Here is a 23,059-nt window from a genome sequence, read left to right as displayed (position 1 = left end):
TTAACACGTTCAGTGATGCTCTAACAGAGGGGACCTGAGCTTCTATTCGAGCTGAGGGAAGACTCAGGTCTGCTCCCCATCGTCACGTGACCTCTTTACACATTAAATTTCCTGCTTTTTGTTTTCGTTATTTTCTCTTTTTTAACGAAGGGAGGGCTACGTTCGCCGTGGCTGACAGATACGACTGTAAAACCTTCACCTTCTTCCCCCTGACAGGAGAAACAGTGCATTGAGAGAAGCCCCGAAAGGGAAACGGCTTGTGCGTGCTCTGCAAGTGCCAGGCATCAGGAGGGGTTGGGGGGGGGGGGGGGTGGATTTAGAAATGAAGCTGCCCTTTTCGTTCAAAGGGTTAAATTAATTCTAAGAATCTGGGACGAACAAAAGATCCCCCCCACCCCCCCCACACACATACACACACACACCCTATTTTCGTTTTCTTTTGTACGTGCCCCGCTGTGCCTCAACTCTGTCACGATCCAGAGGGTTGAATCAGGCCGAATCGATTCATTTAGTGACTGGCTGCTGTTAGTGGAGTTAACTCGGGGTGAGCGGGCTTGTTCGCGGCCACAGCACGATGTTTGGAAGCCACTGAACCGGGCTCGCACAACAGGAAACGCTCCGATTAACGAAAAGGTGCGTGCGCTTTTACAATCGTTGGGCACACAGAGAATTCATTCGTTCGGTTCGCATGAACAAGTCTGTAAGGAGATGGGAAAAGTGAGGTGGCAATTAGTTCACGTAAATTATGTGTTTATGACTGAGTTACAACGAATGTGGTAGGATATCATTTTGAGCGAGCAGAGAGTACAGGAACTGATCTGAAGGCTCATGTTCAATATTTTTGGGCAATTGCGATTTTTTTTATTGGTGCAATTGATTTGTACATAAAAACATTTTACTATTTTGCCTGCATAAGTTAATGTCAGTGCCGTAGTAAACGCTTCGGGCAATTGCGATTCTTTTATATCGGAACGATGGATTTTTACTCGAAAGCATTTTGCGCTCCCTCCTGCATAAATTAATGTCAGTGCTGTAGTAAACGCCTCTGCTGTTTGACTCGAGGTTGGAAAATGAACCCCAATTTCGAAAAGATGCTGGAGAAAATATAAATGAGTTTAGTCACATTTACGGGCGGCAAAGATGTTGCGGTTCGTGTGGGAAGATTTATTTTGAAGTAACGCGTTGTATGAACTTTAATGTGGGAAGAGTTTCCTCCAGTTTCACTATTGATCAGCTTTCTCTTTGTCCAGATTCAGGGTGCTGGGAACAAAGCCTTTATTTTTCTGGCCGATGTAGACGCTTCGAATGAAGGACGATCAGTGGTCATTTGAATTCGTCACCTCTATGATCTGCCAGGAGAAAGTAGCAACCCCGCTGTCGTCCGGCAATTCGCCTCAGGACCCCGTTGACCTCCGGGAAGGACATTCTGATTTGTTTCGTATCTCCTGCACCATGAGTCATTTGGAGCGTACAGGTACATTGAGTGTGATTATATGGATTTTTAATCTTGAATACATGTAGACGTGCAGGTCAATTTTTGAATGACGTTCTGTTTTAAAATACTGGAGTCAATTCGCCTATTTGAACGTAGCGGAATGTCTAGTGTCTTTTTTTTCTATAGTTCCCGATATTTAACCCTCCCTTCTTTTACACTTTCACAATTTCTTTTTGTTAAAATGCAATATACTTTACCTCAGATGTGTCTCGTCATAACGCTGCTTAATAATTAATTTCCGACCCACATCTACAAGAGAAATTTAGTAGTTGGAGAAGGCAGTTAATGCGAACAGTAAATATTCTCTTGTAAATATTGCAATTTCAGTGAAAATGTTTGTATCTTTTTGGAATGGTATCTCATGTGTTTAAATTCGAAGGTTGTCTTTTACGTCTAAAAGTCTGAAGGATAAGTTTTCGTGTTTGTTCCACTAACTCATATTCAACGTGAGAAGTAGAAATATTTAGGAAGAAATCTTTTTCGTCATTTGAGAAAGAATAAAACACCAGTTTTGTCAATTGTAATGTTATTATTGATTTTGAACAGTAATATGTGCCGAAGGAATCAGGAAAATGGACCTTTTGTATGTCATTACTTAAGGATATGTAAAGCATACAGATCTTTAGAAGCTCACTGTAGAGTTAAGATGCATTTTTACTTGATCCACTATCATTAAAAAAATGAAATGAAATATTAATTTGAAATGGGAAATGACAGGAACCTAAGCAACAATTCTAATCTTTATTAAAATAGCTTAGTAAAAAAGTATTAAACAGCACAATTCATGTGTCGAAGTGGAGACATAAAATTGTGTGTAAAGTATTAATTTAAAGTATAAACAACATTGCCGGAGGCTAAGTAAACAATGAGTGTTATTTAGAGTTAAAACATTGTCTGAGGCTAAGTAAACAATGAATATTATTTGGAGTAAAAGACCTTTCACATTTTTTGTATTTTTTGTTTTGTAGTTCTAGCATAAATATTGTTGAATGTATCATAATAATGGAAATGATGCAAAAAAGTCTTGGCTATAATAGCACAATTTGGTTTACAACTTGGTAGTGAAGGGAATATTTTATGACATGTCAGCATCTCATTTTAACTCTGGCATGAACAATTCTATGAGAATGCAGTCAATGTTTCATTTCTGTACAAGGAAAATAAATTACAATTGTGTAGTTCTACTTTTAAAAGTTTTGCATGATTAGTTTGGTCACATAAATGTCAATCTTGACTGAATTCAGTTCAGTTTCATTATATTACCTCATTTACCCAAAATGATTTCTTTATCATTCATACAAGTAGATTCTATACCAAAAGACATGTTTGGAGTGTGCAAAGAAACACTTTGAATTGAATGTATCAAGTGAAATGAGCTACAGTAATAAAAGTGTCTGTTTTATTAAGAGAAAAATTAAAACAAGAAATGGAGTAGGGCATAACAAGATAACTGGTAATCCAAAGATTTAAAACAAAATCTAGCAATATCTGAATACTGAAAAGATGCCTGGGGAGTACAGAAAGGCCTACATATCACCTATTTTTAAAATAATACAGCAGATCTGACCTAGAAAACAAAAGAGCAGAGAGTTGGAAATCTATTGTGGTTAAGTTTTCAGAAACTCTTCTTAAATATACCAAGAGGATATATGAATGGAGCTAAAGCATAAACACTATGGGATAATAGAGAGGAAATTTTTCTCAATCAAATTTGCTGTCTTGTTTTCATTGTTGGGAAATGAGCTTGTGCAATAGATATGATGTATTTTTATGTCAGTAAGGTCATTAGTGCAATTGATTTGCAAGGCTGGTACCAAAAACAAATGAGAATTCAGTGAGAATATTTTATATTTGTTACATAATTGTTTGACCGATAGAATCTAAATGTGAAAGCAAAGTGCTATGGATGCTAAAGATAGGGAATTAAAACAAAAAGTTGAGCAAAATTATGCTGCTAGATTGGCTGAGCTTCTCCAGCCCATTTTGTGTTTACTGTATATCAGAATCCAAACGATAGTAAATCAAAGATTGTCATCGGCCTGAGAGCATATTAGTAGTGAAGTGCAAAGAATAGTTTGGTTGTCTCTTTTATTTAACATCCTAATAAATGATGTGGATCCAAGAGTCAAGAGAACAATGTTTACTTTTGACTCGCAGTTGATTAATTCGAATCCTAGAAGCATGTAGCACGGATTGGAACTTTTGGCTCATTATGATGTTGGCTCTTTAGTACTAAAACATTTGCTTTTTAATCCTAACACTGCAACTTCCTAAACTTTGAGAAGTTGTACAACTTCAGATGGTAGATTTCTGAAATAAACATGATAAAACTGAAGTAAAGCAGACAAATGACAGATGAGTTACAGAAATGCACATGACATAAATTCCAGGGAGAAATTATTATGCAAATATAGTAAAATAATGTACGTTGAAAATGAAAGACAATTAAATTAAGCCATTGCAACAATATTTGGTGAGAGTGAGAAAAGCAAATCAGATATAGGGATGAATTAAGAGGTCAATTTGAGTTAATTCTGCTGTTATATAAATCATTGGTGCAACTGCACTTGCTTTACTAGTTTACACTTCTCTACAAAAATAATTTTGCTGCTGTTGAAAGGATACACTAGCGGGCAACCAGAATAATTGAGCAGCTAGATAGTTTGGATTATGAGCAACAATGATAAGAATTGAGTAAGTTATTACTGCAAAAGCAAAGGTTAGGAGAAAATGAATATTTTGCTTTGGATTCTAAATCACTCGATATCTTAAACCACAACCATTATTGTCAACTGAGTAAAACTTAAGGGTGTGGTCTATACCTGAAAGAGTGTAAATTCAAAATGTTGCAGCAGAAAAATTTGGATATATTTTCACTGCTACAGAAAATTAATAGTATGTATATTCATTAGACTTGCCTCTGCATGTTTAGTTTTATAAAGTTCTCATGTAGCAAGTTGCTGAGGGTATGAGCTGATAAAGTCACAGTAACAAAGGCTAAGCATTTAAACTTGAATAAAGAGGCAAGTAACTCTGTATCTCCTTAACCAATCAATTTGCGGGATTGCTATATTAGCTGTATAAGGACCAAAGAGGAAGAGTAACTTAAGAGTGGGTAGATTCAATACAAAATCAGGTAAAGAAAGACTAAATTAAGAGAGAAGAGGAAAAGCTTGAAAGTAAAAGTTAAAAAAGCTTTTTATTTAATTTTCCATTTTAAAAATGTCCAACAATTAAAGCAATGAGACTGTACATTTTTAATAATAGATTTCAGAGCCAGAAAAATATACTGACAGTGACACACAAGAGCGATGTATCACACATTAAAGTGTACTCCAACTGAAATATACCAACTTGATTTTTGGTGATGAGCTAAGTTTGTATTTATTGTGTGAAGTTGCTGTATTTTGCAATTCAATAGTAAGTGGAGCAATTTGGAGACAGCTTTTAGTCTAACTGCATCTCTCCCTTTCACCTGAATTTATTGCTCTACTTACACATATATGATGGTGAGAACCATTAGCCTCTCAATCATTTTGACAGCAAGTTCTGACCCATTATATCACAGAATGATTGAATCTATGAAACAAAATTCTTAGGGAGACAGTGGAAACAAAGTTTTGATTTGTCATAGAGAATTTTGATAGTTTTCAGAAAATTATCATTATGAATACAATATAGGTGACTAATTTGAGACATGACTTAGTCTGGGGAATAAATAAGCTTTTGAATATGATTGCTAAAGTTTTCCCTCAAGGGCTTTTTCCACTTTTAATTGTATAAATTAAGGTTAAGATTAAGGGCACTGATTGAATGATTATTTGTACACTTAGTTCAGTGATGGCTCTTTTTGTGTTTGTTCAACAAGTAGCGTCCTAGGAGCTCTCAATTTATATAATGGTTGGTACCATTTGTAATCCAGGAGACCAGAGTTCAATTCACTGATGGGGTGAAGCTACTCTCTACGTGGTTATCTATTGTCAACGTAGTCAGCCTCCTCTTTAATGGGTCTTCATGTTTTAATTTGCTCTAGTTTGATTCTTTAGATTTATTGGTTACTTTGAAGAATTGTAAAGGGATATAGGGCTGGCTGGTTTAGCTCAATGGATAGTGTATGGTTCTCAATAATACTAATGGCCTGAGTTTGGCTCCCATTTCCTGAGGAATTGGGAACTGCCTCCTTGCCTTTTCATGCATGATATGCCACTCAAACTATGTAACCAATGTTTCTAATAGAGATGATTTGGAGATGCTGGTGTTGGACTGGGGTGTACAAAGTTAAAAATTATACAACACCAGGTTATAGTCCAATAGGTTTAATTGGAAACACACTAGCTTTCATAGCGCCACTCCATCAGGTGATCACACAATCACCTGATGAAGGAGTGGTGCTCCGAAAGCTAGTGTGCTTCCAATTAAACCTGTTGGACTATAACCTGGTGTTGTGTGATTTTTAACTTTCTAATAGAGGGATGCTTGTGGTCCCTAGTGGACTATGGCTACCTACTATGTACCTAAAAAAAAGAACGGATATCTCCTATCTAGATTTGTTACTGACTATGATTGCCATGGTTAGTGAACAGTTCTATTTCACTCTATCCTGTTGATTCCAGGATCAGGTAAACCAGATGGATCATGGACTATTTTTGCCTAGGGATCCTGGTGTTCTAAAACATTCGTTACCGGAGGGGGAGAAAAAAAAATCAGTGTTTTGCTTTGAAAAGAACCATGGTGTTATGTAAATTTTCAGTTGGTCCTTACTGGCCCTTTTAATCAAACTCTGATCTAACTTTGCAGTGCTAAGAATCACTGTTCTGATTGAAATACCCTTTAATTCTTGATTGAAAAAAGTACTTTCCCTTTTCATCAAACTCAGGCTGTTTCTAGGAAAAACAGATCAAAGTTCATAGCAGCTCAGTTACAGCAATGGAATGAAATAATAAAGCTGTTTTTTATCGTGGCAAAAAAAGTTACTGGGAAAGTAATCAGCAATACAGAGCCAAAAAACTCTAATGCTTATGCAAGCTCTCCATTACACAAGGTTCTTGTTTAATTTTTTTTAAACTTACTGAACAGTAAAGCTTAGCTTGCATGTGTCCAATAAGCTGGCCTGATACTGTCTTGACTGATTGTCACTACCAGTATTTTCTGTCTTAGTATGTGCCTTGAAGTGTCCTTATTCTTTTTCTCATCTGCTGTACTCTTTTATTTTCCGTATGCTTAAAATGGAAGGAAGTCTTATGAATTGTGTTTAACTTTAGGGAAACTGTAGTTTGTGAATTGAATGTGCAGAAAATATTAAATGTGTCAAAAAGAAAGCTAAAATGTGGAATTCTTGGAAAAGACAAATTAGTGCTTTAAAGGAAAGAAAAACAGGAATTAATGGGCAGAGAGTCAGTAAAATATAAATGATCGTTTTGTGTGTTCCCTGTTGGTATTCGAGTGTAGTGTAAGGGTTGGCATGACCAGTCATGTGATCAATGACTTCCTAGAGTCATTCCATGATAATGCATTCTATAGATTACAATATTTGTCTTTTTTGGAAGGCAGCTATTTTTAAATAGTGCTAGGAGGTGGTTACAATTGTCAAAAGTAGTTATTTGTCCTAGATAATTTGATGACACACAATTGTAACTGTGTATATGTGACTTTCTTATGTGGCATTGAACTCTCAGACTCTTATCAGCCAGCTCTTAGCCCTGCCTTTCAAGATATAATGAATATAAATAAACCGTACTCCTAAACTAAAAGGGTGAGACAAAAACAAGTTTCTGGCTTGTAAATAACTTTTTACAGTTGGCCCAAATTAAAGGTCCGTGATGTTTTACTGAGAAATAATTTATGGTAAGTTCCAAGGGTAAAACAAAATCAGTGTTCGGTACAGTGTTCAAACCCATTTCTGTGGTTTAGTTTACATTGCAATAGACCAATAAATATAAAATGTCCTATTCCAAAGGTTTGTGAGTGCACTGTTTCTTCACCCGTCTTAGAAACACAAGGCATCAGAGTAAAATGTTGGCTGTAGAAATTCTTATGGTGTCCATACCTCTGGACCAGGAGACCTGGGTTCAAGACCTACCTGCTCCAGACTTCGTAATAACATAGCTGAACAGATTGAATAAGATTTTTTTTTGTTTGGAAACTTTTGCACCACTCAAGCTCCTGGAAACGGTCATTGGTTAACACATTACTTGGCTCAGAATTGAGTGACAAAATTCGGGAAGTTTCCAGGTTTGCTCTGCTTCCTGCCAGAGGAACAGTTGAGGTACACATGGTTTCTGCTATTCAATAGGGAGAGAAAGTTGGTTTTGTCTGCCTCAGCCATGTTCACTTACTGCTGCTAGGCAATGCATTGCAACGTGCTCAATAACTGAATAAACTTTGAAGTCTTGCAGTCAAGCCTTGTATGTAAAGAATACTCAGGTGGCTACATTGCCCAGTCTCTCTGGAAGTATTTTGCAGGCAAGATCAATAATTTTGCATGAGATTGAAAAATAATAGGAGGGCAAATTATAATTAACATTTTACTCTGATGTCTCGTGTTTCTTGGGCCAGGGAAGAAAGAGGGCACTCATAAATATAAGCATAAACTTAAATATGATCTAAAACTGTAAGAATCCATTAATACATTAGAATTAATAAATATCATCAACATGTTTATCATTCTAGTATGCAATAACTATGTTACACACCAGCAAGTGTACATTGTACCATTCCTAGCTCTTTACTGTTTTATACATTATGTAGACAGATCCATAAATAACTGGAATCTTTCTATGCCACTATATGTTTAGCATAAAATATAATGCAATTTGACCCTGTGTAAGGACACTACAATGGAGCTGACCATCTAAATATTTTATACTTTGCAGCAGCAATATTAATCTGCTGGGCCATGACCAAATCAGGAATGTCAAATGCAATGTTACCTAATCACTGCCAATGGCAATTCTTCATGGCACCGTTGAACTCACTTTTGTTATTTTGGTATATTTATGTTGCCTTTCAGGACAGTTTTTTAGTTGTTTAAAATTGGTTTGAACAATCTTAGCTTTGTTCCAGTGGCAGTTGTACATATGCTACCTATAATTTGGCATTAAATTCATATCTGGGATGTCTGCTGAGTGAATGTGAATGTATACACCAGTGAGAGAGATTTGGTCTTACAACATTGAAACTGAAATGTGGTTTAGGACCAAAACCTACTCCCACTTTACTATATTTAGTTATATGTGGGTCAGAAAATCGTGTTGTTGAGACTGGAGATAAGCCAGTCAGTAGCCATTATGGTAAGGCCATAACTGCCCAAGTTTTGGATCGAAAGGCAATTTTTAAACTTGCTATAGAATGCTATCATCTATTTAAAACTATTTACCTAAAATGTATCCAGTTAGTACAATAACTCTCATTGTGTGGGCTGTCCAGCTTAGCGTTTCTTTTTTAAAAAATCAATGAGAAAAAACTCAAGTTTATTCCAAAGTTGTAAAATTTCCCATCTTCAGAATAATTTCATCGAGATTGCATTATCTCTTTACAAAAGATAATTTTGCAGGATGGATGGCTTCAGTTATTGGACAATCTTTTTTTTTGCTTTCATTTTGCTTATGTAAACAGCTGGGGAGTGTTTCAGGCAGCTGCTATAACATGTGAATGAAGTTGTTGTCTTGCTAAACATAGATGTTTTAGCATGATGTCATTCTTGTTGTGCAGTAGTTATTCTTGCTTGGAGCTTTGCTTGTCTGTTTGTCTGTTTGTCTGTGTGGTCTGATGACACAGTGTTCCTCAAAGATGAGTTGGACTTTTAGATAATTTGTCCGTTGAAGGTCTTGTTTTTCACATTGATGCAAGTATCCTTGATGTTCCCATCCACATGGATATTACTGGATGAATTTTCAAAGCTTGTAGGATTATCATCCTTCATCTCAGTGCATTTTCATAACTGTCTACCTTGGCATTCCCTCTTCCTCCATACCACTTTCACATTGGCAAACCTCCAAAGCACAAATAGTTGCACTCTGTTCAGTTTTTTTTAATCCTTTTCAAATGAAGTTCATTGTTTCATGTTGGTAATTATGTGCATTTTCTGTGTAGGAACTTAATAGTGCATCTGGACCTCTTTATTTTGACTCTATCCATATAAGTTTGTGAAACTTTCATTAATGTAAGAGTTACACTACTAATCATGTTCTAAAAAGCATACAAAGTTTATACTTTTGCTTCATTCTTCTAATAGATTATTGTTGAAACAGCTGTCTATACAAACACATAAAGGATAGAGTATTTCGCTATGTTTGTTATTTGCCTGTGTGCCATGCCTGCACCTCTGGAAATAATAATTATACTTTTTTTTTGTATTATTTCAACACATTGTGGCGCAGCATCTGTTTTCAGATAAAGCATTCCAGGAATTTTCCACCAAAAATTCACTTTTTAGCATGAGGCAAATGGAAATCCAATGACAGCAAGGAAAGATAATCGATTTGATTAGTTAACTTTAAATTTTAGGTTGTAGCCTCCTAAACATGTCTGTAACCCAAAGCATGCATGACCTGTTTTTGTTGGCTGTTCTGTTAGTTTTAAAAGCCGCGATCGTCTGCATCAGTTCATTTTCAGGTATTTTTACCAAATGATTATTTTGACAGACATTTGCTGTAAGTCTGCTTCCACACAAAGCTACAACATATATATGTATAACTACAAGTATTTAACAGGGAATAAATTAATTCATACTTTAGCTTGGTAAGCTCCAGGCTACTATTTTAAACTCTTAATAATTTCACATCTCACTCATTCTCTCTGGCAGTCCAGATTTTTCTACTATATATAATGTATAAATGGTCACAATACTTTGGATAAGCACCTGAAGAAAGAAAATTTGTAGGGCCAGGGGGAAAGAACTGGTAAATGGGACAAGTTGAGTTAATCTTGCCATGAATGGCATGTTTGTAATTAGCCTCATTCTGTTTTGTATGTAGTAACTCTGTTCAGCTTTCCTCTAAAGCACCACAATATAAACACTTTTGTAAATTGTATGTGGTAAGCAATACTTAGTTCCACATACGGGTCGGTGTGGACTTGTTGGGCCGAAGGGCCTGTTTCCACACTGTAAGTAATCTAATCTAAAAAAAAATCAGTTGAATATAATGAATTTGATCACCTCAAGTTCTTAAATCATCTTTTCTAGATGTGGTTCTTCTCAGACTGGTTAGTGGGATGCTCAGAAGGTTTGCATTGTGACTACTTACATTTCATAAATAAAATAAAGAATCTGGTTTGTGAGGGAGAAGACAGTAAATTACAGATGAATGTGGAGGCTGTGACAACAAGCAATGAATGGCAGATAAAGTTTAATACAGAACAGAGATGAGGTATTACATTTTGAGAACATGATGAAAGAATGCAAGTGGTAAATGCTAAGGATTTGGTTTAATGGAAATGTTATAGAGTCTAGTCATTTAGATAAATAAGTTCTTAGTTATGAGTGGGAGGGTTAAAGAAACCGCCTGATGAAAGAAAATGGTATTTTGGGCTTTTTATCAAGAGGGATTAAGCAAAACAGGAAAGAGATCAGCCAAGTTCTTATTGAATGGCTAAGCAGGTTCAAGGAACTGAACCAAATACCTCTGTTCCCAATTCAAATGCTCATATGTTGTGCCTCTTTACAAAATGATAGACTAAATCTGGAATGCAGTTTGATGCATTGAGTTCCTCACTACAGGAGAGGTACATTAACTTTGGAGAAAATGTGAAAGGAAGTTTACCAGAGTGTCAGCTGTTAGAAGGAGTCTGACTTACAAGAAAGGATTTGAGCTGACTTTCTGCAATTTGAGAATTGCAGAGGGTGAAATTGACAGAGGTATTTCTGATGGAAACAGAAATCAATAACAGGGCAAATTTTTTGACATGACAGATTACCTGGCACCTGGCCAAAAAGTTTATTGGCACTGCACTGACCAGAAATCCACTGCTCCACAGTGATAATACGTGGTAAAAGTGGGACCTCTACCCCTCTGAGATAGGAAATCTTACTCTAGAGCTCTTGCAGCCAATCTGATTGGCCAGCAGCTCTGTAAGCCCACCAGTCCAAGATCAAATCGTCTCTGAATATGAGATGCTGTGGATCCTGGAGCCGCAGGTAGGCGAGGATTTGGATGGATCTAAACCTTGAGGGGTAGTGGGGTGGGACCATAGAGATTATATGTTGTGGAAGGGATAAAGAGGTACGATGATCACCCGAGGGGTCCCCAATGGGCACGAGGCATACTTCATGTACTCTCCTTTCTGCCCACTGGCAGCCTGTACAGTGAAAGCTGCTGGACTGCTTGCTATTCCTTAATGGACCAAACATTGTGGGACAGACCTTTTGAGGCAACTAAGTGGCGAATACCTGAAGGCTGAATAGGCCTAAGGGCAGATGAGCTGTCTAATGCCTTACGTGCCTCTTATCTATATCGGGGACAGGTTGGAGTTGGGTGCGTAGGTGTCAGGCCTCACATCCTTCAAAGGGGCTAGCAAGATAATGGCAGCATTCATCCCAAATTAAATGTAAATAACTATCTTCATTATTCAGAAATACATTGAAGACAATAGCTGTAGTAAGCACTACACACAGAAATCAGGAGTTTGGAAGAATTGTTCTAATGCAATGTGCATTTTTTTCTATAGGGTGTGTTTGATTCAAAATCAATTATTACAAGCTTTTGAATAATGTAATTAAAAAATTAAAAGCATGTGAGGGGAAAACAGAAAAATGGGATTTTATAAATTCAGTTCGAGTAGATTGACTTGCCTTCTTTGTTATTTCAGAATAGGTTTTATAATCCTTTTACTACATTTGTGTTGATTAAAGTTTAACTTGTGAAAATTAAATGTTGTTGAATGAACAAATAATTCCTGCTTTGATTTGTTCTCCTGAGTCAGATTACAATGCAATTACATAAAATGTGTAATTCACTCTACCCTTGTTCTTTCTCTAACCAGGCTGGTATTGGGGAGCACTTACCTCAATCGAAGCACGACAGATTCTGAATCAAACCACTGAAGGCACATTTCTAATCCGGGATAGCTCCAACCCAGAATATCTTCTGACTCTTTCGGTCAAAACAAGCTCAGGACCTGCACACCTTCGTATTGAGTACAATGAGGGAAAGTTTGGCTTTGATTCAGTGGTTTTGGCAAAACCAAAGCTCAAGAATTTTGAAGACGTGGTTGATCTTATCCAGCATTATGTCTTGTTGTCTAAAAGTACCCAAACTGCACATGACCAGTCACTTACGCCAGTGACTAAAGATACAGTGATTCACCTGAAACTGACTAAGCCCCTGTACATTGCAACGCCTTCATTGCAACATCTATGTAGGATTATAATCAATAAAAGTACTAAGGCAATCCAAGAACTTCCTTTGCCCACTAGATTAAAGGAATATTTATTAGAATATCCCTTCCATTTGTAACTCAGTTAAGAGATAACCATTCCTAAAATGACAATGATAAATGACAGAGGGACCTGTTACGTGGAGGAAATATTCAACTGTTTCATGTCAACGACTGAGTGAGATTTGGTGCTATATTGCAACACACCTAATAGATAATGAATTAAACTGTCCATAATTTTCATGTTTGCTTTAACTTAATGTAAACACAAATTTTACAGTTTCTTAGTAGAAGCAATCAGTTTAGCTTTCAGAGTTATTATGGTAAACGTTTGATTTTTGTTCAATATTTCCTCTGACAGCTGTGGCTTTTCACGGTATACTTCACATTGTATACAACATGCATTCTTGAAGTGTGGTATTTGAAGAATAGTTTGGTTTTTGGTGATTCTTATGTTTCAACTGGCTGAAAATGGAAGGAATCAAATGATAAAACCCAGTGAACTATTCCAGAGGTCATGTTGAGGAGAGCATCATTAGCAAACTTTGTTGTTACCTAACTTTCAGCTCAACTGCCAACAATGCTTAGTTAGACATTTTGATTAAGTTAGAGCACTGCTTCCTGCTGCTCCCCAAAGTGACTCATACACATCCCATATGGACAAGCTGTGGGCTTTCTTCCTAACAGATTGGTATATGGGAGGATTTAGTTCTCACTGTAGATTGAGGGAAATGTTAATCAACATTTGATCTCTCTTCCTGCTGTATTATATTTTATGGATAACTTGTACTAGCAGCATTTGCCCACTTAAGCTGAAACATTAGGCAAAAGATTATATGATATGCCAACTGGCTAACATTAACCTGCAGAAAAGGCAACACTTCTTAATGGTTAAGAATGCTATGTGTAATGTGATTTGAAATCTTTCAGTAAATGAATCAAAATAATTGAGCGCAAAAAACACTTGTGCATTTAACTTTTCCAGAAAATGAATCTATCTAAAGCAAATTGGTCTAGAGTATGACTCTAAGTTAGTGTTTGTAATGATGGCAACACCACCAGCATTGACCATCATGACAGGCAGCAACTTTTGGTATCTGCACATGCTCAGCTAAACACAAATAGGCAGAATTTGTTGTCAATCATATCCTGCACTGGTGCACCGTTGCAGTCTTTGCAGATACAGGCAAAGCAATCAGTGATTTGGCATGAACATCAACTTCTTATGCACTATTCTTGCTGGAAAAAATAATGAAAATGTTAACACTAAGATTTTAATAACATGCAAAATTATAATTTCTGCTAAACAATATCTCTAGCCCTGATAATCTAACTTCATATATGTGGAATCTAGTTTGCTGCATTCCTTAATTAAAAATTTCATAGGTATGCAATGTTTAAAATATTTATTGTTTTCAGCTTTACCTTAATCCTAATTGTAATTCCACTCTTTGATCTGATCTTTCTACAATGGTTAGAATGCAAATGCCAAGCCTTGCTTTTACTTTGGCTTTACTACCTGTATAATTTTGTCGATTTAATCAACCGCTTAGTGAACTTGATGCCTCCACTTTCCCCTGACACTCTAGATGGCACAATTCTATCTGTTCAGAAGAAGCCAATGCTATAGAGTCCAGTATTTCTTTGTGGTGGCTTTACTTGATGTTACTGGTGAGCTCTGTCCCTTCATTATTGACTGCAAAATCTGGGCCATGGCATTGCATTGTGAAACTGGAATTATGCCATCAATGAATTGGTGAACCATGCAGCTGTTTTTCTATTGTAATGTAATTGGAATAGTGCCAATAATGTACTAGCATCTGTAGATTAGAAATGCAGCTGTCTAATTAGCTTGCTGATGCCTAAGAATCCATGGAACAAGGAAAGGTCACTCAGCCTGCAAAGCTTGTTCTATCTTTGGCTACTTATAACACACAAACAGTAGTATACTATGATCCATTTATAGAAGTGTAGCCCCACCTATCATTGACTTGTTCAAATCCTAATGTTTTAGCCTACAACAAAAACTCTATTACACCTACCTCTGGGTTTAGCAGATGGATATTTACTATACTGTATATTTATTTATCCAGATACTGATACAATACAAAAGATTATATTTGAACACTGGCTCTATGCTCACTTTGAAAGAATGCTATATTTTACTGGCATCCCTGTTTCAGTTAAAACTTTTATTTTTATTAGCTAGGTTACATTATTTGGTTCAATTGCACTGCACATTTTTATTTCAACTGGATATGAGAATTTCTCATATACTGCCAGACATTGTTTAATGGAAATGGTGGGAGACCACATCTGGCAGTTATTCTGACACCATTTTGGGTTCATGCCCACTGCAGCATGACCGACTCTCTCAATAGCAACTTTTAAAAACCATTAACTTCAAATGTTTTAGTGTTATCAAAGACATGTCTTGTTCAATTTTCATGAAAGTGGGTCATTTTGTAGGACTTCTCTTTGTCTGACAAGGGAGTGATGTGATGTATAGCTGAGAGAATGAGTCCACAGTACTGAATCTACACTTCTCTTAGCAAAACAAACAGCAAAGCAATAATCACAATAGTATAAAACTATACAGCATGAAAGGAGGTTCTTGCAACGTTTTCCTAATCAAATTCTGTTTAGTGAAGTTACTATGAAATCTGTTGTGCCATCTTTTTAGGCAGTACACTGCATATCAGAACAAATTATTACATTAAAATAATTTGTCATCTCTATTAAATGCCAGAATTGTTTAAATGAAAAAAAAATCAACAAAACATGTCCTTCTCCTGATTTTTATTTTGATACCTCCATTTATGAATTACAAGTTGGCCAAACAATTACAAAGGATAGAAGAATCCAGCCACAGCCTATTCCCAAAACGTATTGAGTTTCCGCAATCTTCTCTGATAGTTTAAAAGCATTACACAGAAAGGTGGCTCTGCCCTCAAATCAGATTAAATTAATCACTGCTGATTATGCCTTTTTGCAGTCTTTTAAGGAGATTCTTAAAGTTTAGGTTAAATCTTTAAGGTCAATGACACACGCACACTGTTCTGAATAATTTTACATTTGTTTTTCGGTTTGCTACAAAACTACCAACTTTGCACTAATTAATCTTGTACATGGTTTGCTGTATGTTGAGCAGTTAGTTTCAGTTATGGGAGGGGATCCCATAATGATAATGCCACTAGATTAATAATCCAGGGTATCAGGCTAATATTCTGGGGATATGGGTTCAAATCGCCACCATTGTAGATGTTGAAATTTGAATTCGATATCTGGAAACAAAAGCTAGTCTCAATGTCAGCATGTAAACATTGTCCTAAAAGACCAATTGGTTCATAAATGTATTTTTTTAGAGTAGATCTGCTGTCCTTATTTTGTATAGCCTACATGTGACTTACAACTCTCAGTAACATGGTTGACTCGTAACTGCCCTCCGAAATAGCAGAGCAAGTTCAAGGGCAATTAAGGATAGGCAACAAATTCTCACCTTGCCAGTAACAAACACATTCCATTTCAAAATAAAAGATTTTATTTAAAATCAGATTACTCACAATGAGAAATGGACACTTCTGTTTTAGTTGTATTGATGAAACTGCACCCTTAACTATATCAAGGAATACTTAAATGCAAAAAAAAACATTCTAAAATATGTCCTATTGCAATGATTCTGGCAGATTTTGATTTCAGTTGCATGCAAGTTCACAAAGACGTGAGATAGGAAATATGAAAGCTAGTGCAATTTGTTGTGCATGGATTATAAAATTGAAATTACGACCTTTGTTTATTTTGAAAAATAGCTTTAATACTATGTTAATGATCTTAAAGTTACAGGAGGACATGTTGGTACCTAAGAATCTTTGAGCAGGGAAGTTGAAAAGAAAGCAATTGTCCATCTAATAAGTGAAATGTAAATACACTTTTAAGCTTTAAATCATTTGTTTTATGAATCCCCTTTCATGTTGTGGAAATAGTTCCAGTAGTGTCTGACTAGGGGTGATCAGGAAATCAAACCAAATGTCTGAATTTCCTGAAGAAATCAATTAGATAATTCCTAGGACAATTTCATGTATTTTTGAGGTACTTGGTAAAGTAATGATTATTATATCCAGCATAGAGTTGTGTGTTTTTGAACAGATAAAACAAGATATGACTTTGAAATTGCAACTAATCCTTTTTAAATCAGTGATCATCTCACTGCAAAAGATAAAATGAGAGGTGTGTGTTTGCATTGAAAGTTTATGAAATTCAAAGTTAGTCAAATGCATTCCAGCAGTCCTAATTGAAATCCTTGAATGACATCTGACATCTCTGAAACCTCTTCCTCCTCAGCATGTCCTATGATTATTAAAGTACTTTTTTGAGTAGTACATCCTGCTATTTGTGAGAGACTGGTCCTTTTCCCCTCCATGCTGAATCATTTTTTTCATGCCTGGAGCAAATGGCCAGTATGAGAGGCACTAAATGAGCGCTGTTAGAAAAGTAGTATGGGTTGTCTTGTTGTAAATATGTTCATTCTTCAGAGATTAGAGACCTAGTTAATACTACCATAATATAGATCTTATAATTGTTAGAAACTTATTTATTTATTTATTCCAGGCGAATATGTATTTGTCTTCAAATGAAGACTTCGGAAGCAATAAAATGCTTTGCATTTACTTGGAAATTAAATGCTGTTCTCAGAACTAAAATCCTTTGTTTAATCATTAAATATATAGATATGATTCTTAAATATTAAAAGCTGCTCTGTAATTGTAATGTCATCAGAAAATGAGATATATTTAAAATAACCAATTTTTAGTATCACTTTCTTTGTAGACTGCAAATAGGGAAATACAAATCATCACAAGCAAGACCATTTGATATTCTCAATAATGAAGGTTGAATCATTAAGCAAATGTTCCTTTTGAAACTTTTCTTTGGACATGACTATTACTATGGTTATTAATCAAACCATGGTTATGTCCAAAACCTTCATGTACTTTGAAAGTAAAATATCATCTCTCCCTCCAGTAAATACTCCTCATTTTGGCTTTTAATATTTCAAGGCAGTGGACCAAAGGATCAGCAATATCAGAATATGGGTGTATTTTGTAACATGATGTCCAATGTTACTTAGTAAATAGCCTTTTTGCAGTTGAAAATCCTATATTCTGATCTCTCATATGTCTTCTCTACATTTTAAAGAAGCCTCCAATTCAAATTGCCATTACATTTTGCATACATTAATTCTGCTGTTCATCTTCAGTGGAGCCAGATCAGATTTCTGAAAATGGATTGTAGACTAAATTGAATTTAAGGCAGATCAGTGCTTCTGCCATTTAATGGGATTATAATGTTTCCTTAAGTATGTTTGGAATGGTAAATATTCCATGAAGTGAGAAATCACATCCATATTGACCCATTGTACATGTCAGAAATTGTGTATCTGGCTTTCATATGTGAGATTGAATATTTTTTAATTAATGCAGTTATGATTCCAAAAGTATGAACATTTTCATAATTTATTTGATAAAATATAGTTACTTGTATTTTAAATAGACCAATGATGAATAAACTTGCCTGCATTTATCATGTGGTACCTGGTGCTAGGGATCATTTTTAAGCAATAATATGCCACATTTTAACCAAAAAAGGGGCTGCTGTCCGTGGTCCTTCCGCAGACTAAAAGCACAAAGAATGACTTCTGCTAGAAATATAAATTGAATTAGAGCCCTGAAAAATCCAAATCAATTCTACCTCATGCATAGTTAAAGATTGATCAGTCATGTACAAAAATATGAAATCAAAATGAAGTGCTGGAAATGCTCAGTAAGTCTGGCAGTGTCTATGAAGAAAGGAAAAGTTTGAGTTAACATTTTGATTAATGGTCTTTCATCATCAATCTAAGATGTTTAATTGTTGTTTCTCTCTTCCAGATCTCCTGAGTATTTCTAACAATTTCTGTCTTCATTTATATATAAACCTGTGGAAGTTGCTTGAGTAACTTAGGGTGCTATCAATCAAAGGAAATCCACGATAGTTCAGAATTTGTCAAAGTTCAGAAAAGTGAGACCTTACTTAATATTGACCAAGGAGTAAAATAACCAAGGGCCAGGTCATATGCTATTCAGGGATCCCAAAAATATGGCATCAATATTCTTAGTTATGATGTTGCATTCTAGTGTGACATGCCTGTACACAATTCATGTGGTCAAATATCTAAGGGAAAAATACTCAAAGTGGGTCAAGAGATTACGGGAAAGAATTGTGGTGCTGTCTATCATACATATAGTAAAATTAATGTCTTAAAATGTTTTGCTAAATAGCTGGGAATAATTCCTATTGGCAAAGTTACATTATTATCTTAGAGTGGATTTTTATGAAAAACTGAAGGCTGCAAATTCACCCAATAAATACATATAGTTCTGGCCTATTTTGTGTGTGGCAATGTTTGCTTTCAGTTTGAGGCTGCATTTTTACTCCAGTACCAAATAGCTCATAATGGTAATATATTCCAATTTGGGACAAGGTAGAAATGAAGTCAGCAAGTTGGCATTATACAGCTCATCTGCTTGAATTTCTCATCAAAGAAATTTAAGTTTCTAGCGAATGGCTTCCTAATTAGAGGATGATGCTTAGAAAGAAAGACAAGCAAATTGAATGGAAATTGAAAGCAATAATTTCAATACTGCTGAATTGTTGACAAGTTATTAACTTGCAGGATGAATAGCAAAATTGAAATTTATTCTGTATTTATGAATAAGATTGATTTAAAGCATAATAGTTTGCATTGGGGAGTACTTTATTTATTTGGAACCTATAACTGTATGTAAAATTTTCAAGAAAGTCGTGTTGAATGTTAGGAACACTTTTATAATTGCATCAATGCTGTGCCCCGAGGTGGTTAACGATTATCAACTACTAGGTGAAAGTGAGGACTGCTGATGCTGGAGATTAAAGTCGAGATGTGGTGCTGGAAAAGCATAGCAGGTCAGACAGTATCTGAGGAGCAGGAAAATCGATGTTTCAGGAATGATGAAGAGCTTTTGCCCAAAACATCGATTTTCCTGCTCCTTGGATGCTGCCTGATCTGCTGTGCTTTTCCAGCACCATACTCTGAACTATTATCAACTACTGTTTCAATTAATGATTGATTACCTACCACTGACTGGTATTAGCATCCTTTTGGATTTTATTTCGAATAATTCAATATTCAAAGTACTTGAAGCTCCTCAAGGATACCACATTGAAGCTAATCTCCTAACAACCTTTGTAATTTTAAAAGCAAAATTATGTTTTCAAATGTGGGTAAACTATGCAGAGAAGGTATGATACATTGAAATTTCTGTTTGTTTTTGTATTTTTCTGATTGCTAGTTGCCATTTGAATCTGTTGTACCCAAACAACTGATGCTACTGTTGACTAATATGAAGCCCTATCTTCGCAGGAGCACACTGATAATTGTGGTTGTTATGTATGGGTGCTTCAATCATCAATCAATATTACTCCAGACAGTCTACAAAATAGCAAAGATATTTTGCTTTTATTCTATTTGGTGATACAGAATGGATGCAGATAGAAGCTGTTGTAAGTGGCAATAAATTATTGTTGAATTTGATCTTAATGATTTCTGACAGCATAGAAAAACTAAGGATGTTAAATCAAATTTCCCAAAGCTTAGTCCATACCAAAAATAAGTCCCAAAAATGATATTTTTCCCCTTATTGTACCTTAATGATAAAACGTGTAAACTTTAAAAATACATGTTTTAAAATCAAATTTTTCATTAGACCACCAGATTAAACATGAAAGAAATAGTATTCAGAAGCACTGCATTTGAGAGAAATATGTTATATTTAATGTTAAAGTCTGACACGATTTGGTAGACAGACAGTATTCTCGCACATATTATTCCTGAGTGCATTAGTGACAGAAAACTGCATCAGAAATGTTATGTGTAATAACAGACCATTTTGATACGTCATGGATGGCAGTTTTATATGCCTGCATTTCTTTTCACTCCACAAATAGATTGATTCAATCCAAAAAGGATATTAATACTATTTGTAAACAATCATACTGATTGCAAGGAATACTGTGTCCAAGGAATTTTAATCCACCTGTGTTTTATCTGGAGAAACCCCCTTAAGTTTGCATACTGTGTCAGAATACACTCAACAGTTATCTCAAAGACTGTAATTTTCCACCTTCAAAGTCATACATCTGTCAACTACAAGCTGCTGAGCATGCAGACCATGAGTTCTCTAAATAGAAATGCTGAAAAGTAGCAATTCTTTAGTTATAAAATATTCTAGATGTACAAAATTAATTATCTTGGACCTAATGACTGAAATGTATATCATTCCCCATTATAATTTTAATTGTCCATGTGAAATACTCTGGACCATGTATAATGATTTAGACTGATCACCATTTTATAATTCCTGAATATTGTACAGATAAACTGGTACAAAGTTGAGGATGAGTTGAATTATACAACTCGATTTTGAACATTTGTCCACAGTACACCTTACTTTCATTTCACAGACTTCTAGTCAACTGATAGATTCTGAGCTGAATCTGTCCCATGCAAATCTTTTGACTGAGAGCCTTCAATTTGGAGGCCTTCTTCTGAAGAAGAAGATCCTTTGGTCTCTAGAGGAGTTTGACACACCAATCCCTCGTATTAACATAGTGTGTAATGATTTTAAGGAGCTGATTTATCAACTGCTGGGACATGGCCAAGCTATGAAAATGGTGCACATTAAGAAAAGAATTTTTAGATTAATGTAAAATCAACTTGTCGGTGCTAAAACATTTTGGTTATTAGTGCACAGCTGTTTCCTGGCATACACCAGCTTTGCTCTTATCTACCTTATAGCTCTGTGCTGTTGGTCACTAAGATTATCATGATAGCTATTCAATTATTATTAGCATTCTTTTGACAAAATAATATATCTGATCTCTACATTTGGAAATATTTTCAATTGCATCTTTAAAATTCAATGTTGAACTCTGGTTTAAATTAATTCTTTACATCAATGTATGGCAGATTTTTAATAATTGCTAAGAAGGGCATAGCAAATACTTTATTGTGAACAAGGTGTCTTTTAAAATCCCAGGCAGTTCAGAAGCCTTCAGCTTTTAAATTATATTCCTAATCTCAAGTAGGTATTGGGGTGGCCATTCTTATGACTAGTAAGCCTGGGTAAAGTATTTATATGCAAGTGTTTTCAGGGTTGCTCACTTTTTTTTAGCAAGCTGTCTGATAAAAGCACAAATTAACATATAAAGGATTCTGTTTACAATGACATATTATTGAAACGTGTAATTCTTTGTTTTATATATTTTTATATTGTTTATGAAATACAAATTAAATTGATAAATCTGAATAATTTCTCAGTGACTAGCAGACTATCTGATATTGTTGGCTTTTATTTTATATCAAATCATAACTGCATGAGGAATTGGTGATGCCGCATGTTGTTGGAGGCAATTAGCTACCTGAGAGAAGTCAGTTGGCTTGGCCAAACTGATCTATCATACTGTAGAGAAAGCTGCCTATTTATCTCAGTAGCACAACATGTGCATAATAGACAAGAGCTAATGATCCATTGATGTATTTTCAGTGGCAAATATCAAAGGAAATAAAATGTTGGGCACATTATTTCTTGTGTAATGAAAAGAAGTTTTAAGAAGATCTAAAGTAACAAGCAAGTAGAGCGGGTAGCACTTTATAAATCTCCATGGTTAATAAAATGTTGTCATAAAAAGAAAAACACCCTTTACATTGCTGTGATTTTGATGCTAGTTTTTAAACGTTATCAAACTTCAGTCCACTAATTATTTGGATTTACCAGCAGACAAGCAATTTCTCTTTCAAGTGGGGGAACATGCACAAATGCATGCTAAACATAATTACAAAAAATATTTGTGTTAGTGTGTTTGATCTTATTCATAATTCTGTATTAAAAGTAAGTCTTTACCTCGTCAATTGACCTTCTGAACATAATGCTTGGCTGGCTTGAAACCTTTAATGTACTGTGTCATATTCAATTGATAGTATTGTTTGTTACACTTCTGGAACTGCCAGCTCTGTACAGTATATTCTGTCATGCCATGTCTTTTTGTTTGTGTTTTGTGAACCTTGGTGTAAATCACAATCTATTAAAATACTGCTGATTTTTTTCCATTATCAAA

The 23,059-nt window shown here is 35.3% G+C and overlaps 1 protein-coding gene across 1 annotated transcript; it reads left to right on the top strand.

The window, feature by feature from the left end:
• Positions 1-102: 102 nt before the first annotated feature.
• LOC122563219 (suppressor of cytokine signaling 2-like) lies at positions 103-23,059 on the top strand. Its single transcript, XM_043716796.2, has 3 exons — positions 103-633; positions 1,251-1,474; positions 12,476-23,059. Exons 2-3 carry the CDS (start codon positions 1,306-1,308, stop codon positions 12,946-12,948), a joined length of 642 nt encoding a protein of 213 aa, XP_043572731.2. The 5' UTR covers positions 103-633; positions 1,251-1,305; the 3' UTR covers positions 12,949-23,059.

The sequence above is a fragment of the Chiloscyllium plagiosum genome, unplaced genomic scaffold, assembly GCF_037043375.1.
Source record: "Chiloscyllium plagiosum isolate Xiang-an unplaced genomic scaffold, Cpla_swu_hap1 HiC_scaffold_26, whole genome shotgun sequence".
Lineage (NCBI taxonomy): Eukaryota > Metazoa > Chordata > Chondrichthyes > Orectolobiformes > Hemiscylliidae > Chiloscyllium > Chiloscyllium plagiosum.
Note: the sequence above shows the minus strand (reverse complement) of the source record. Positions and strands in the feature narration are given on the sequence as shown.

Excerpts from the sequence above, each read along its gene's own strand:
- LOC122563219 (XM_043716796.2), top strand. The coding sequence starts at position 1,306 with ATGAAGGACGATCAGTGGTCATTTGAATTCGTCACCTCTATGATCTGC. Across the intron at positions 1,475-12,475 it reads GAGTCATTTGGAGCGTACAG|GCTGGTATTGGGGAGCACTT; the intron begins GTACATTGAGTG and ends TTCTCTAACCAG.